A 17,933-nucleotide genomic window follows, 5' to 3' on the forward strand; every position below is an offset into this window, starting at 1 on the left:
AGGCAGCCCTGCAATAAAACAGACAGAAGGACATGAGGTGATTTAAGGTGGGAAAGAAAATCAGTAATTTACTTAATCTATTAAGTCGAACTCTCCCAGCAAAGTCCATTTCTAGCTCAATTTTTCTTTGGTCCTCCTTCTAGCATATACTCCTCTTTTCCTCCTATTTACCTTTATTTTAATTCTGTTCTACCTTCTTACTAACTTAAAAATGGTTAGCAGTACAACTCATTCATGTCTGATCTCTACATACATGGGGGAAGTACTCTGACTCACAAAGTGGTTTTATAAATTTAACAATTTTCAGACCACTTACTGAATTGGGCTAGAGGTAAAAAGGTAGACCTTACAAACAACAGTCATATACTCTTACTATCTCTGCTAGGAAGTTTAATGAGTTGATTAGCTGGTTGCTGATACTAAGTTATTAAAAGGTATCTTATTAAAAATCATAAACTACTTTCAGCAATAGTGACTTCTATTATAGGAAATGTTGGACTGCTGACCTAAAAGTTTATAGGACTCAGTAACTTCTTTCGCCAAATCAATCAAATCATTCCTAATATGTGCCATTAGTTCATTCATTCAGCAAACCACAGTTTTCTATGTACCCATAAAGTTGTTCCAGTCACTGAGAAATAGAGTAGTGAACAAGGCAAAGTCCCCACCCTCACCAAGTTTAGATTCTATTGACAGAGTTAGATGATACTTAAATAAACAATAAATACTTTTTTAGGCTCTTGTTTAGCTTGCACCCAAGCTAAACTCACCCAAAAAATGTACACAATCACTGTAAACCCTACCCTACACATAACTGATTAAAAAGCCACAGATTTCAAAAAAAGTACTTATCATTTTGCACATATATAGATGTCTCAACAAATAATATTCAACTGCATATTTAAAAAACAAAGCAGCAATAGAAATTGCAACAAAAAGCACAAAACTCAAGTAGTAACTCCTATTGACCTATGTCTGAAGGCTATTAGCTCTCCAAATGCCAACAGCATGGCCAACTGTTTTTTGGATAGTCTCCACTCCTGTTCCAACAATGGAGCTGTGGAATCATTGAGAGATAAGCTTCTGAGAACCACGCCCCACTAGAGGTCCAATTAATACACTCAATATACAGAAACAGCTTTAATCAGAAGACAGTGGTTACAGAACTGTGAGAGGCACAGCTAAATTAAACAACACTGCTCCAAAGCCAGAGGGTTAATCTAAGGGTTAATCGTACATAAAAGTTGGCACAAGACTTGCTTTCTACCCACTTCTAATTTTATATATCTCTCTCTCCCACCCTTGCTCACTTGGCTTTCAAGTTACTCAGAGTAAGACAAGCTCTTTCTCAATTGAGCGCCTTTGCAATGTTGCTCACTCTGCCTGGACTGTGCTCCCCGGTCTGTCCCTCTCTCCTTCCCAGCATGTCTACTTCCTCAGAGAGACACTCTGACCGCTATATTAAAAAACTAACTCCTTATTTTCCCAATCACAGCAATCTATTCTTTTTTTCTTTCAGAGAACTTTTCAAAATCTATTTAATTATTTGCTTGCTTATTTCTGTTTCCCCCACACGTCTGAAAGCTCCATGAAGGCAGAATCTTACTATCTTATTCATGATCTTCAATGTCTAGCAACGCATCTGGCACAGAGTAGGTGATGCTCAATAAATACTTGCGGGATTCATGTGTATCTTGTAGACATGTATATTCCCATATAATTTGTGGGATTCAAGTATAGCATGTCAAGGTCATCAAAAACAAGAAAAGCCTGCAAAACTGTATGTATAGTCAAGAGGAGCCTAAGTAGACACGACAATTAAATGAAATGTGGTATGCTGGATGGGACTCTGGAACAAAAAAGGGACTTAGTTAATAATAATGCACCAATATGGGGTCATGAATTGTAATAAATGGTCCGTTCTAATGTAAGATGTCAATAATAGGGGAAATTATGTGCAAGATGGAGGGGTACGTAACTCTGTGTATCATCTGCTCAATTTTTCTGTAAATCTAAAACTACTCTAGGGCGCCTGGGTGCCCCAGTTGGTCAAGCGTCCAACTTTTGATTTTGGCTCAGGTCATGATCTCACACTTCATGAGACCAAGCCCATGTCAGGCTCTGCACTGACAGCATGAAGCCTACTTGGGATTCTCTCTCCCCCTCTCTCTGCCCCTCCCCTACTCGCTTGTCCTCTCTCAAAAACAAATAAATAAAACTTAAAATAAAACAAAACAAAACTATTCTAGGGGCACCTGGGTGGCTCAGTGGCTTGAGCATCCAACTCTTTTTTTCTTTTTGTTTCTTTATCTTTGAGAGACAGACAGAGTGTGAGCAGGGGAGGGGCAGAGAGTGAGGGAGACACAGAATCTGAAGCAGGCTCCAGGCTCTGAGCTGTCAGCACAGAGCCCAACTCGGGTCTCAAACTCACAAACTGAGATCATGACCTGAGCTGAAGTTGGATGCTTGACCAACTGAGACACCCAGGCACCCTTGAGTGTCTAACTCTTGATTTTGGCTCAGGTCATGATCCCAGCGTGGGATCTGTGCTGAGTATAGAGCCTGCTTGAGATTCTCTGTCTCTCTCTCTCTTTCCCTCCCTCTGCCCCTCTCTCCTGCTTCTGTGCACTCTCTCTTAAAAAAAAAAAAAAAAAAAAAAAGTCTTAAAAATAAAACTATTCTAAAAATTAAAGTTTCGGGTGTCTGCTGGCTCAGTGGGTAAAGCATGCAACTCTTGATCTCAGGGTTGTGACTTTGAGCCCCACACTGGGTGTGGAGATTACTTAAAAATAAAATCTTAGAAAAAATAATTATAAAATAAAAACTAAAGTCTATTCAAAAACAAATCTCCTGGTCAATGAGAGACTATTAGAAAGAAGTAAGGAAGGAAGGGAGGAAAAAATAAAAACTATCATATGCTACCAACAATATTAGAAGCCAAACACATTCATTAAAAGTCAAGATTGAGTTAAAATTAATTTTGAAATTTCTGAAATTAATTTTAACACCTGAATACTAATCATTTAAACCATCTCAACTGAAGAAAAGAATCAGAGATTGGGTCACATAGTCACACCCTAGTAAAGAAACTGATATAAAGAAGTTAGATCTACCTAACAGAGGGGTTTCATGAGCATTGTTGTATAAACTGAAGAAAGGTTTTGATCAGAGTTGATCAAGCCAGAAGTAGATTTTATTTTAGGTTGAAATAATACACTTTAAAAGAAATTGCAGTATGTTGACACACAATGTTACATTAGCTTCAGGTGTACAATATCATGATTTGACAATTCTATATGTTATGTCAATTGTAGAATGCTTTGCGGTATGATGACGAGATACTACTGTTTTGACTATTAAAAAAAATCTACAGAATGCTTTTTTTTTGGTGTGTGTGTGTGTGTGTGTGTGTGTGTGTGTGTGTAAGGATGGGGTAATTACATAGTGTGAGTGAAGCAGCCCTGGATAGCTAACAGTCACTATTCATGATATGTGACGTTAAAAGTGGGAGGGGGTACCTGGGGGGGCTCAGTCACATAAGTGGCCTACTTCGGCTCAGCTCATGGTCTCATGGTTCGTGAGTTTGAGCCCTGTGTCAGGCTTGATAGCAGAAAACCCAGGTAATTCAACTCTGCCAATACTCATATTTCATTTCAGCTAGTTGTTTCAACTTGTATTACACCAAGTTTTTCTTCAGAATAAATGGCAAAACTTGGTAACTTGATGGCAACCCTTCTGCCTTAAATTCTACCCTGTGCCTAAGTTGTAATGAACAACAAAATGGGCCAAGAGGTTAACCAGAAAAAGGGAGGAAGAATGAATTAGATATCTGTTGGTAAAGGTTCTTAATGAACAGAGAGTTGAAACTGATACCATGATTTCAACATTGAAAATCAAAAATACAGCACTCATGCTTTGGGGTCAGACTGCTTCGCTTACATGCTGACTTAATTATTTACTAATTCTGCGACCGTGGACAAATTACTTTGCTTTTCTTTATCTTATATTCCCCATCTGTAGAACTGGATTAATAACAGTAGTTTCCTCATAGGTGTGTTGTGAAGATTACCTGAGTAGCACCTATCTGTTGCTCACACTGCTAAGTACATAGTAAGTGCTTAATACCAACAATGATCATCACTAGCAAACAGGGGAAACCAAGAGTCCTAAGAGACCCTAAAAAGGTAGTTACTCTTATTTTACAAGGAGGAAGAAGTAAGCAAAACTATTAGGTTTCTCAAATTCAAGAGGAGTGGTGATTTTACAACTAGGAAGAGGGTTATTAATAAAAAACAAGAGAACTCCTTGCTTTTCTTTCATGACTTAGGTGCAGTCATCAGGAATGTATCTGTTTAGGAGGGACATGGCTAGTAGATTTGTCTGTAGATGGATCTAAAAACCCTGTCACCCAGGGAAACACTTCATAAAAATGAAAGGGGATAGAGGAGAAGACAGACAAAGTCATACTCTTTAGTTTTTCCCTTCCTGCTTTATTCCCATTTGAGAAAGAAAGGTAAGGAAGAGGCAAAGAAAGAAGGGAAAATAAATAAGAAAAGAGGAGACTCAGTAACCACTAGGAGGTAATCTTACTTAGAGCAAGATCTCAAGATGTAGTGACCAGTTTGTTCTCAATGGATCAAGCAGAAGTAGTTCTCAATCATTTAACTGAAAACAATTAAAACTAAGCATCAAAATATTTTATTTAATATAATCTACATCGGGGCTCCTGGGTGGCTCAGTTGGTTAAGCATCTGACTTCAGCTCAGGTCATGAACTCGTGGTTTGTGAGCTCGAGCCCCACGTCGGGCTCTCTGCTGTCAGCACAGAGCCCACTTCAGATCCTCTGTCTCCCTCTCTCTGACCCTCCCCCACTTGCTTGTGCACGCTCTCTCTCTAAAGTACATGAACAAATAACATAATCTACATCACCATCACTTTCTCAACAAGAGTACCTCAGACTAGTTTTTGCTGTCCCACCCATACTCCTCTAGCAACCCATTTTGAAAGGAATAAAATTTAAAAGCTGGGAGACATCAGGAGAAAGGAGGCAGATGAGAAGCCAGGTACATGGACATTAACTCCCACTGTCGTGCAATAACAAATTGCCTGTGTTGGATCTGGAAGGGTAGGGAATTCATTCCATAGCACGTTCTGCGTTTCTGTCTTCGTTCCTAATAGTCCTGTCCTAATTCTAACCTTTTAGAAGAACAACTCAGGAAGGCAAAGGTGTTTAGAGTTGAAGCTTTAATGCTACACTTTCCATCATGAAAAAGAAACAAGACTGAACTTTTTGAGCAAGAAAAATGCTCTCACCACGAAGCAGCAGGTGGGGGCGGAGGTATGGCAGCACTGCAGGAGAAAAGCAGCACATACCTCATGTTTGGCGCCATGTGGACTCCATGTAAGAGAAGTCAGCAAGGTTCTAACCCATGGAGTCTTCTGCTCATTTATAGGACAAAATGCCACTAAGAACAAACTAAAACAAAATCTGACAGGTTTTCGGGACACCAACATACAAAAGGGAAGGCTTCAATTCTACCAAGTAGTTCACATTTAAAGGCTAAACTACTTATGAACCATAGTCCTGGGTTCTGGTCTACCTAACACAAAAAGCATGCACAAATGCAAATACCACCCCCTTCTAGTTTATAGAACTCCTGTATTACCCAGTTTATTTGAAGATACAGGAAGACTGAAAACAACAAAAACAACAATAATAAAACACACACAACCATGCCTATTTACCTTGAATGGGATAAGAATAATGTGCTGGGCTTGGCTGGCTTGTGGTTAACCCTGTAGTGCAGGTAAGAACACTGTGTTGACTTGGAGATGGAGTCTGAATTAAACCACTTTCAGGTTTCATACCTGGCCACAATGCACCTGAATCAGATAAATTGGACCAATTACAAACAATACACTAGGACTGAGGAGCATGGTCATGCTTTCAAATATCCGCCAGTAGGTTTAAAACCTCAATCTTAAAAACAAAAGTAAATTTGCTTGTAAGAGAAAGTTACTGATTCTCCCACTCATAATATACCACAAGCAAATACAATTTCAAAGACTGGGGAGGGGAGCTATAGAAACAAAAATCTTTCCAAAATCCCAATAATGATATGTATATAAGTTCATTTCAATGGCTGGGGAAGACTGACCAGGGTTCAGAAAAAAAAGCTACTGACACTCAACTGGAGTATTTGTTGTAGAGGGTGCCTCATGATCATGTACAGTGGTAAATCATTTATCCATTGTCAAGGTGGGAGACACTTCATAGAAGTTTAAAATTCACTTACCCTTTAAATAAGCACCAAATTTCTTAAAAATGTATTAAGTAGTACTTTTCTGCCTTCTTAAGTTGGTTATTTTGTTACCTTCTGATTAGGAAAGACATACCTGCTTATTTTTATAAATTAAAACCATTACAGAAATATGTAACTTGGAAAAAATAAAGTCATATATAATCCCAGAACCCATACTTAACCACTATTACAGTGTGCGTAAGAGTGACTTAGATTTCTTCTATGTATTTTCTAATCTTTTTCTTTTTAATAAAAATGGGATGTTACACAGTTCATAATTTGCTTTTCCACATATCTATAAAGACATTTTTCCACATCAGAACATATAAATCTCTCATACTGATAGACATCATAGCTGTTCACTTTTATTTTTATCACAATGCTCCTGAACGACAATCTTTCTAAAACATATTTATATCCTTTCCTGCCTTCTCAGCAGGGAGGAAATAGTGAACATACCTTTATATTTTCTCAGTATTGTCACAAAGATGAATAGTGTGCTGTGTTATATATACATTACAGAGACACCGCCAGAGGCTATGGGGATTTGTGAAGATGGGACTAAACAGAACTCAATTACAGTTCTGTATAACTTTGTTTCTTTCTGTGATCTGTATTTTGACAATCTCTTGTCTCTCGCTTTATCTCCTTTGTCATCTGCAGTAAACTGGGAAACCATAAATGAAGCTTTGCTTCTACACGACAGCCTAAGGATGCCCTTTATGGTGAATAGTGTTGGTGATAATTCTGGCTATGCAAAAGTCTATTTAGAAAAAAAGCTTACTGTCTGGTTGTGCACTGTGTTCTGAACGGCTATGGTTGCTGGATCAGTGTTGTTGAAGGTAATAATTAGGTCCAAGAAGGTTCATCAATCACATTCCAGGTAAGAAATTAATACCATGGTCAGCCACAGCTTCAAATTCAACAGTAACTCATTTCATTTACTCCTAATCTGATACTGAATTTATAAACATATAATGCATTGATAATAAGGCCCTCTGCTCACCAGGGCACTGAGATGTCTAGGTGCAACTCAGACCAGTAAAATTTGTTGATAAGTAAATGTAAGGGAGATGTGAAAATTTCAAATTTCCAAATTTCAAGGCAATTGCCTTCCCCCAAACTCTTAAAGCATAAAAAACAAAAGGGGTTTTCTTTTCTCACCTATCAAACACATGAAATAACTTATCTGAGAAGAACGAAGAATACCATTGTCTTTAGCATGCATTAGGAGGGTTGGCGCCCATTCCACGCTCAGTTTATGATCATTTAAAAAGTCTTGTCCAGGTTAGCCACAGTTAAACTCCTAACTATATCTAAATTTCAACACTAAAAATATTTGAATATGTTATTTTTTAAACATTTATAATGTGAAATTTGAATATCAGTGCCATGATTCTTGGTGGTTGAGTATCACATTTTTTAGCAAACAAATTGCCATTTCAACGTCATGGTAACTTTCAGGTTTATTGCAATCAAGGTGATATTTTTTTTCTAAATAGGTTCTGAATCTTAGGTGTTGGATTTGTGAACATGCTTATATTACACTATATTAAAATACTATCTTATTGAGAATAGTATTACCTGAAAATGTTTTGCTAGTCTCATTATTTAGTATATATAAATATATACATTTAAATAATTTTAAATATAGTTTTAAATTTTAAATAATTTTAAATAGAATTTTTTTTTTCTGGAAGTAAATTGACTTTATTTGGCAACCTTCAACAAATGGAAGCTTTTTCTGCCGGTTTTCTTGTGTGCAACTGACCAATGCTAAATAAGAAACAAACCTCAAATTCCTTTGCTTTTATTTTTTTGTCTGACCAGCAAACCAACCTAATGAATTATTTTATTTTTATAGAAGAGATTTGCAAAATAGACTGCCATCTGTAATTTTTTTTTTTTTTTAACCCAGCACTCAGTAGTGTAATTGGCTAAAATTTTGTTGTTGATGGAATCCTAATGGTAATTACAAACGGAATAGAAAAACTGGGAGATTGAAATCTGAGTAATTTGAAGCAGCATTTTTATTTTTTTATTTTTTTTTAATTTTTATTTTTTTAACCATCAAAATATTTCATTTTATTTTATTTTTTTTACTATATGAAGTTTATTGTCAAATTGGTTTCCATACAACACCCAGTGCTCATCCCAAAAGGTGCCCTCCTCAATACCCATCACCCACCCTCCCCTCCCTCCCACCCCCCATCAACCCTCAGTTTGTTCTCAGTTTTTAAGAGTCTCTTATGCTTTGGCTCTCTCCCACTCTAACCTCTTTTTTTTTCCTTCCCCTCCCCCATGGGTTTCTGTTAAGTTTCTCAGGATCCACATAAGAGTGAAACCATATGGTATCTGTCTTTCTCTGTATGGCTTATTTCACTTAGCATCACAGTCTCCAGTTCCATCCATGTTGCTACAAAGGGCCATATTTCATTCTTTCTCATTGCCACGTAGTACTCCATTGTGTATATAAACCACAATTTCTTTATCCATTCATCAGTTGGTGGACATTTAGGCTCTTTCCATAATTTGGCTATTGTTGAGAGTGCTGCTGTAAACATTGGGGTACAAGTGCCCCTATGCATCAGTACTCCTGTGTCCCTTGGGTAAATTCCTAGCAGTGCTATTGCTGGGTCATAGGGTAGGTTTAAATAGAATTTTAAATAAACTTTAAATAAAATTTCAAAGTATAAAATGTCTATAAACTGGCTCCTTTATAAAGTCAAAAACCAGGGCAAAAAGTCCAAGAAAAGTAGTGGAAGAGCTACTGACAGTAGTTTTCAATGTTTTTGACCAGAAACATGAAGTTGATATTTAATATATAATTATTTTATGAAGAACAGAAGAATAAAAGACCATATGAACACCGCCTCCAGCATCACAGTAGCCCGGCTCTTTAAGCACATAAGTATCTTCCTTTAAAAGCACCCTTCCCAGAATTCCAAGTAACAGGGAACATGACCAAATGGTCTGACTATACAGCAATACTACTCACAGAGAAGAGGAAACCAAATCCTGGTTTCCTGACTCCTAGTCCACTGCTCTATGTCTACAACTACAAAGCTTCTCAATTTGTTTTAAGCACCAAGATCCTGATGTGGAAGAACAGGTGGTCTAACAGTGGCAAATGAAGTCGGTCTGAGTGCTATCCTTTTGCTGCCCCACACTGGGGTCTTATCACAAACTATACCCAAGTTTTCTCACCACAAACATTTCACTATTGGTTAGTCACTAACCAAACTAATTTGAGCAGCTCAGTTTATAGTAATACGTATCAGACCAGTAGATCTTTAGAGAAAGTTAGTTTGGTTAGGAACTGAAGTATATGCCAATGGTTAGGGGAAAAAATACATGAAAGAATATCTTGGTTTGTTGATACGACCGCTCATTGGAATGACTTACTATAAATACTAAGTAATTTAATCTGAATACTTTTCCTAATTATAAAGCGAGTAGATGTATATTATAGAAAATTAAGAAAACATAGAAAGTATAAAGAAAAAAAACTGCACAGTCTCACTGCACAGGAAAAAACTACAGGCAGTTCTTGCTTTTGTATGGGACTGTGTTAACTGAAACCTGTACACGCTGGAGCAGTGGCCTCACTTGGTATGGCGCCATGGTAATGGAGAGCAAATCTGTAGTGCCTACACTGTGAACACTCACATTTTTTCTTCCAAATTATTCTTTATGTATACATTTTAAAAAATACTAACTTGGCATATTATATTGCTTTTAGTTTTACATGTTGCTTTTTAAAATTAGTAAGAAACTTTTCTCAAGATGCTGAATATTCTTTAAGAATGTGAATTTATTAGGGGCGCCTCGGTGGCTCATTAGGTTAGGCATCTGACTCTTGATTTCAGCTCAGGTCATGATCTTGCAGCTCATGAGTTCAAGCCTCACATGGGGCTCTATGCTGACAGCTCGAAACCTGGTTGGGATTCTCTTCCTGCCTCTCCCCTGCTTTCTCCCTCTCGCTCTCTCAAAAATAAACTTTAAAAAAAAGAATGTAAATTTATTAGAATATGATTTATAGTTTTCCATTCTATAAATTGCAATGTAACATACACATTTCAATTCAATGTGTAGGCTGTTTCCAATCTTTTGCTGTTATAAATGCTATGATAAATATCTTAGTAAAATTTTTGTGGGTATCTCTAATTAGTTCCATGGGCTGAATCCCTAGAAGTGAAATTACCGAGGGAAATAGCAAAAACTTAATCCTTAAGGCTATTAATACATATTATCAAATCTCCATCTCACGTAGAGTTCTTTTAAATGAAGCTGCAACAGTGGCAGCTAAGGCAATCTTTTATGAGCCCCTAAAAATAAATGGGTGCCCCTTTCCTCCACTGAGATCACTGGAAGTTAACTGTCTAATCCTTTCTGCTGTCCTACAACATTTCTATGTAGCTCTTAAAAAGAATATGACCACTATTCCTTTATTTTTACAGACTGTTTACAATATAAGCTTCCTAGATTTCCCTTAGTCTTCTCCTTTCATTAAGAGAAGGAACATTTTTGGGGCGCCTAGGTGGCTCAGTTGGTTAAGCGTCCGACTTCAGCTCAGGTCATGATCTCGTGGCCCATGGGTTCGAGCCCTGTGTCGGGCTCTGTGTTGACAGCTCAGAGCCTGGAGACTGCTTTAGATTCTGTGTCTCCTCTCCCTGCCCCTTCCCCACTCACACTCTCTTTCTCTCTCAAAAATGAATAAATATTAAAAAAAATTTTTTTTTTTTTTTTTTTAAAGAGAAGGAACATTTTTTAACTGCAAACTCAACTCTCAGACACAGACCAAATTTATGAGCACTTCTGAATTAAACAGACCTGGGTTCAATTCTAATCCCAGGCATTTACTTAATTCTATGACCCCAGGCTAGTCACTTGATCCTTCTAACAAGCCTGTTTCCTCATCTATAAAAAGGGATAATGCTACTACTTACTCCCTAGGACTGTTCTAAAGATTAAATAAGACAATAATGTAAAGTGTGAGGTACTTATTCTCAGCATACTGCACAGTATATAAAGCACTTCATAAACATCAGATAACGTTACTACAATGAGATTTTCTGAAGCTCACTGCATCTGAAATAACAGACTACCAAATCTAGTTTTGGTGCTAATAGGCAGCACTAAGATAAAATTGCCAAATCTTCATTAGAAAAAATAGTGTTTTATATTTGAGTGAACACATTTATAAAAAGAAAAAAAAAAGCCATATCTGTAATTTCCTTAATAAATTCTGAGAATATGCCATATCTATCATTCACATTACCCCAACCTAAATCTCCCTCCAGTAAGTTTCATATATTACTTAAGTCAATTTAGCTGATTCTCTTCTCTTAGAAATACTGATGGAAGAATTTATGAAACAAGTCTCCCTCATTCCCAAATATAAAACAAAACCAAATTAACAAAAGAGCCTACTATTATAAATACTTCTTTACAATATAAAGTTTCCTTCAAGTTTTTAACAAGGATCTATCATACAATTTTCTTTTTTTCTTTAATACAAGGGAAACACAGCGATCATAAAAGATACTACAATATGCACATAGCATTATGGTAGGTATTCCATAATCTGAGTTCAGAGATATAATAGGAGTTTTATTTAATACTGAACGGCAGGAATGACCAACTGTTCAACAATGTCATAAAGGGCTCTGGAATTGATGATAATGAATTTAAATCAAAACAGAAGGTAAAAAACCAATATAAAAATACTTACTTTATACTTGCTAGTTGTTACTAGTTAGTTGTTGAAAAATTAGCTTTCACATACCCACAAAGATATAAGCACAAACATATACTGAGAGTTCTGTTTCCAAAAGGACTGCTCAGTTTTGGCTGGTTACATATATAACAAATTTAAGATTTTAGTAAACTGGCTGATACTGACATGCGTGGAGGCATTGACTTACAAACAGGGAAACAAGAGCTGTTTGTCTTCTCTCATGAAGTTATCAACTACCGCTATCATTAAACATAACCCCCATTTTTGTTTCTAGTAGTTTTCAGAAGCCAAGGAGTGCTAACAAGCCTAAAACTAAGAAAGCTGTCACTATCATAAAGACTAGCCAAATGGGCCAGGAAAAGTAGGAATGTAGAAACCAAAGGCAGGCAGCACTAATACATCCAGAATCTGTGGCAATCTGTTTAGATGATTTTTTTAATTTCCAACTAGTTTTGGTAAAGGTTACAGAGATATAATTTTAACACGCTGCATATGTGAAAATAATACAGGATTCTCTCAATTTTCTAAAACTAGTTTCTAGGAAACCAGGGAATGGGCAATAAAGCACCCTACATATATCAATTTACACACAGAAAGAAAAATCAGCGCAGATATTAAGCGCTCAAGGAGTTTCAAATTGACTTCGAGTAAAGCATTCTAATTCGCAGTTCATGTCCAAGATGCCTAAAACCAAAGAACAAACTATGCACAAAATAAGGCTATGCAAAATTGGGGGTTCTCCTCATTCTAAGATGACTTTTTGGTTCAGCAGAGTAACAATTGATCAGTTTGGGGCAGAGGGAGGAAAGAGGGAGAGACTGACAAAAAGAAAAAAAAGAGAGAGAGTAAACTAGAAGGCATATTCTTTCTGGATATTTAGATTACCTGGTTTTAGCAAGAAACTGAATCACCTTAAAATGTATTAATTATGCTTACCTAACCATGGTAACATGTTTTATAATAAAGAAACTAACAGTAATTCTTCAAAGAGTTTCCCAAACACTTAAAGATTCCAAGCTTTACAGTCAAGGTTTAGTACCTTGGAAATAGCTAAATGTTAATAGATAAACAAGTGAGTACTGAAAGTTTTAGTTTTATTTAACATGCATCAAATATACCGTTGGAAAAGTTGCACACCCAACTTTTATCACACTTGTAACTGAGTAGGTACTCTGTAAAGAATAACCCATCTTTCAGCATCCTGATGAGCCATACTTGACTTTTGGGGAAAGATCAAAGTTTCTGGGGGATAAAATCAATAGTCTTAGAAACTGCTTATAATAAGATGCCTTACCAAAAGGAGGTAGTCCATACGTTTGGGTTGCCTGAGGGTAGACAGCATAGGGTTGAGACTGCTGTAGTGTCTGGTACTGAGTCTGCCCAGGGTAAGCAGTTTCCGAAACAGGAACTGAGAGGATATGTGCATAAGGTCTGGAAAAGTTCAAGAAAACAAAAACTTTCATGTGTGATTTATTTTTAATGAATAATAGAGGAAATAGCTAATACCACTAAAAGCAAAGAATCAGCAATGAGGAAACTAACCTTCCACATAAAATGTCTCTTACTATGGCCAGAAAAAACTAATTTTTCCTTTCCAAGTTCTACAATCACCTAAGAAACAATTTTATGGAAAATTTAATATCCTCCCAAGGTCCAATTACCATGCTGTGACCATTTTTGATATACTATATGCAAGGCCCCTTGTGAGATACAAAGACAGATAAACTTATCTACATAGAGAATAAACCCCAACATAACAGAAGACTGGACAGAACGGGATTCACAAATGGCTCTTATTCTCCACCCAGCCCTCTGGGCCAAACTAAGAGGGAAAGTAGGACTTGAAAAAGAGGGTTAGACTGGTAAAGAAAAAGCAAGCGACCACTACACATCAAAGAACAGGGAGCAGAGGTGGGCCCCAATATTCCCAGATCAAGTCTACAAAATAGAAGCCAGGTAACTAATAAAATGTGACAAGTCCCAGACAGGACTCGGAATCTCCCCACAGACATTCAAGCCAGAATACACCTGCCACTAGTTGCTGCCAACCACATCAGGTTTAGCAGGAATTTGAATTCAGCAGTGGAACTTCTGGGACTTTTAGCTAGATGACCTGGTCATTTTGTCCATGCAATAAAATGGCCCCACATTTTATGCACTGAATTTTTAGATACAAGTTATTTTATTTGGTGAGTTATACTGTACTTATAATGTAATCAAGTGTTTTATGTACCACATAAGTCATAACAATAAAATACTGTAAGGAAGGGGTGTTTCAGAACAGGAAAGATTTTTTCCAGCTTTGGGGGAAAGCAAAATGAAGAAAGGCTATGTGAGCTGAGCAGATAAAATGTGCAGAAATGGGACAGAATGGGTATTTAAGGAAAAGAGAAAAACTCTGGCAAAGGTATAGAGGAAGGAAAACAAGGGCTTAAGCTTGCAAGGACAAGAGATTATATTAAAGGATGTATGTAAAGGGGAGCAGCAAGAAAAAGAAAGACAGCAAAGACCTCGAACACCAGGCTAAAAGAGTTCAGACCAATCGGAAACAACTAGGAGTCACTGAAATTGTTGAGCAAAGAATGACAAGATCAGAGCTGTTCTTTAATAAAGATTAATTTGACATTGCCTTGTAACATGGATTAGAAGGGGGAGAAAGTCAAAATAGAGGTTCGGTTAAAAAATAGCTATAATGCAATGGTTCATGTAAGTGCTAAAGATGTCTGAATTAAGACAGAAGGCATAGCAAATAAGGTGTTCTGAACGCAACAGGTATGTAAATATTTTTTGAGTAGGCAAATGAATTTGGAATATGCAACATATTCACATCTATTCTTCCTAGTCAGATATGAGACCAAGAAATAGCTCAGGTTATAGTTGTTAATCAAGTCACATGGCAAAAATTTTAAATCTTGGTGACTTCAAATGACTGATCTCCAGATATGCTAAATATCACAATATCCTTTTTTCCTATAGTGTCTTTATAGCTCAAAGTATTTTCTTATCTCCTTCATAATGATCTCAGAGAATAATAAGTTCAGTCATTTCACAGAAGAAAATCACATGAAAATGACTGGCCCAAAGGTGCTCTTAGTATTCCAGATCAGATTAGAATTTGAAGAACTCACTGAGTTGACCTTTTAGTTATTTCTTAACTGATTAAAAATTCAAAAGGTAAAAATGGGCACAAAAAAGAAAAAAAAATTATCAGTTTTCTTTTTTTAACAGTCCCATGGGTATCAGACACCTCTGTTACCAATTTCTTTGTGTTCTGCCTACGTAAGCACCTGGGAATTCATCCTACTTTAATAACACACCCATGTATATCAATTTATGTGCAGGCTCACCCTTTATTAACACACAACTGGTAGTCTGGCATATGCACGGTTCTGCACCTACTCATCCCGGAGATGATTAACTTATGGATCTTAAATGCTGATCTTACCTGTTGAAGGCCCAAAATGTTGCCTCTTAGTGACTGCAACCCACTACGCCTAACTTCAAGCGTAGTTCTACTTTCAGGACATTCCTAAAACAATTAAGCTGAGAAGTCCCGCCAGAAGACTGGCTTGAGCTGTGTTTATTGATTTATCAAGGTAGACGAAAGCGAGAATGATCAGAGGTCAATCAGTATTATGCTTTGATAACTAACAGTATTTTCATTTTCAGTGACTATTCACTTAGAGCAAGCTCCTGGGCAACAGTGATCTATTCCAGGCAACTATCTACTTTTTAAAAGTATGTTACAGAGACTCTACATTTAGAGGGAATAAAAAAATTGGTGTAGGAACAGAAACAAGAGAGGTGAAATTAAGTTAAATGTCAACTTAATAAGCTAAGTATCAAATTAAATTTTGAAATGAACCTAAAGGCATATAGATTTTTGAAATAATTATTGAACTTACTTTGCAGAATACATTTGTGAGGTATAATCATTGGATGAGCGAGGGATGTAATCGGTGCATGTCATAACTGAAAGAAAGATATCACCAGGTAAAAAGTTAGAACATTCCAAAAATGAAATGAGAAAACCACATATCTCACTGTATAGTCTTTCAAATAACACAATACAGCTTGGACATCAGAAATTTAGGAAGACTATGCAATAGAAAATACTTCTCTCTTACAGTAATGGGTTTAGAGACTTTTAGAGACAGTGAAAGAAGCCAGAATGTGGGGGGTATGGAAAAGAGCTGAAGGTTAGTTCCAGCTCATCTCTAGCTTCATCCATCACTGAGCTAAAACCATAGATGAAGCAACCTCCTAAGTGTTCACTGTATTCACAGGCAACCTTCAAAAGTAAGATCCAGATCTAAGAAACCACAATGTATTTCTTCAGTTTGTTCATTCTCTGGGTGCTTCCACTATTCTGAGTAAAAGGCCCTAAGAATGACTTGCAGGAAGACAGATTTGGGGGGAAGTACCCAGTTTTATTAGAAAACTGTTGCTAGTGCTGAGTATAATGCAGCAAAAGATGCAAGTATGCTTCTATACCACTATTTTTTCAGCTTTGTAGTTAAGGCTTTAAGTTTGGCAAAGCAAAGACAGATCCGAGGAACTGATGTGATTCTCTGATGAACCATCAAGTAAAGAGACTTTCACAGCTAGTGTCCTCTTTGACCCCCATGACTTCATCTAAAATAGCTTCTGTGAAGGCTGGACCCTCATGATTTCATCTGTAAATATTCAGCTCAAGTCTGACAGGTAGCAGAATCCTATTTATTAGGCACAATTTCAGGCCATGTTGTAGACAGAATTATATGATAAAGAACTTGTACCAGGCCCCTGAACTGTCCAAGAACTTCCTTTAACATCTATAAAGGAGGTTGCTCTATTATAGGGATTAAGAGTAAACCAACTAACTTTACATCTAGCTGGGTTTCCTGAATGTCTGAAGTAAAAAGGGAACTCTGGTCATGATGAGGGGCCAATTCATGCCCAAAAGTGAGACAAATCGACATCTGTGAGTTAGGCATAAAAGATCTTGTCCACTGTCATTGTTCAAGGTCTTTAAAAGTACTGGAAATTAGGGGTGCCTGGGTGGCTCAGCTGGTTGGGCATCCGACTTCAGCTCAGGTCATGATCTCGCAGTTCGTGAGTTCGAGCCCGCGTCGGACTCTGTGCTGACAGCTCAGAGCGTGGAGCCTGCTTCAGATTCTGTGTCTCCCCCTCTCTCTGCCCCTCCCCCGCTCGCACTCTGTTTCTGTCTCTCAAAGATGAACAAATGTTAAAAAATTTTTTGGGGGCGCCTGGGTGGCTCAGTCGGTTGAGCTTCCGACTTCGGCCCAGGTCATGATCTCACCGTCTGTGAGTTCGAGCCCTGCGTCGGGTTCTGTGCTGACAGCTCAGAGCCTGGAGCCTGCTTCGGATTCTGTGTCTCCCTCTCTCTCTAACCCTCCCCCGCTCATGCTCTGTCTCTCTCTGTCTCAAAAATAAAATAAAAAACATTAAAAAAAAAAATTAAAAAATTAAAAAATTTTTTAAAAAGTAGTTACTGCTGTAGATCACATTCATCCATAATCATTTTTTTTTAATTTTTTTTTTAACGTTTATTTATTTTTGAGACAGAGAGAGAGACAGAGCATGAACAGGGGAGGGGCAGAGAGAGAGGGAGACACAGATCGGAAACAGGCTCCAGGCTCTGAGCCATCAGCCCAGAGCCCGACGCGGGGCTCGAACTCACGGACCGCGAGATTGTGACCTGAGCCGAAGTTGGACGCTTAACCGACTGAGCCACCCAGGCGCCCCATATCCATAATCATTTTGACAAAAATGAAGGAGATCTCAATTAGGTCTAAAGTTCTTACCATCCATCACATAAAACATAATTTCATTTGAATTCTGCATAATGGTTCCTTCTCTGCTGACAAGTACTTTCAAAACCCCAACCC

At 37.4% G+C, this 17,933-nt stretch overlaps 1 protein-coding gene across 2 annotated transcripts in view; it reads right to left on the reverse strand.

The window, feature by feature from the left end:
- The window catches only part of EYA3 (EYA transcriptional coactivator and phosphatase 3), a 97,244-nt gene that overhangs the window by 38,119 nt on the left and 41,192 nt on the right, over positions 1 to 17,933 (reverse strand). Inside the window, exons 5-7 of one of the 2 annotated variants that reach the window (XM_042954211.1) lie at positions 15,948 to 16,014; positions 13,337 to 13,473; positions 5,746 to 5,883 (exon numbers count right to left, since the gene is read on the reverse strand). In XM_042954211.1, coding sequence (XP_042810145.1) covers positions 5,746 to 5,883; positions 13,337 to 13,473; positions 15,948 to 16,014 — 342 coding nt within the window. The remainder of the gene's footprint in view (positions 1 to 5,745; positions 5,884 to 13,336; positions 13,474 to 15,947; positions 16,015 to 17,933) is intronic. The other variant, XM_042954212.1, reaches the window with a different exon arrangement.

This window comes from Panthera leo, chromosome C1 (assembly GCF_018350215.1).
Source record: "Panthera leo isolate Ple1 chromosome C1, P.leo_Ple1_pat1.1, whole genome shotgun sequence".
NCBI lineage: Eukaryota > Metazoa > Chordata > Mammalia > Carnivora > Felidae > Panthera > Panthera leo.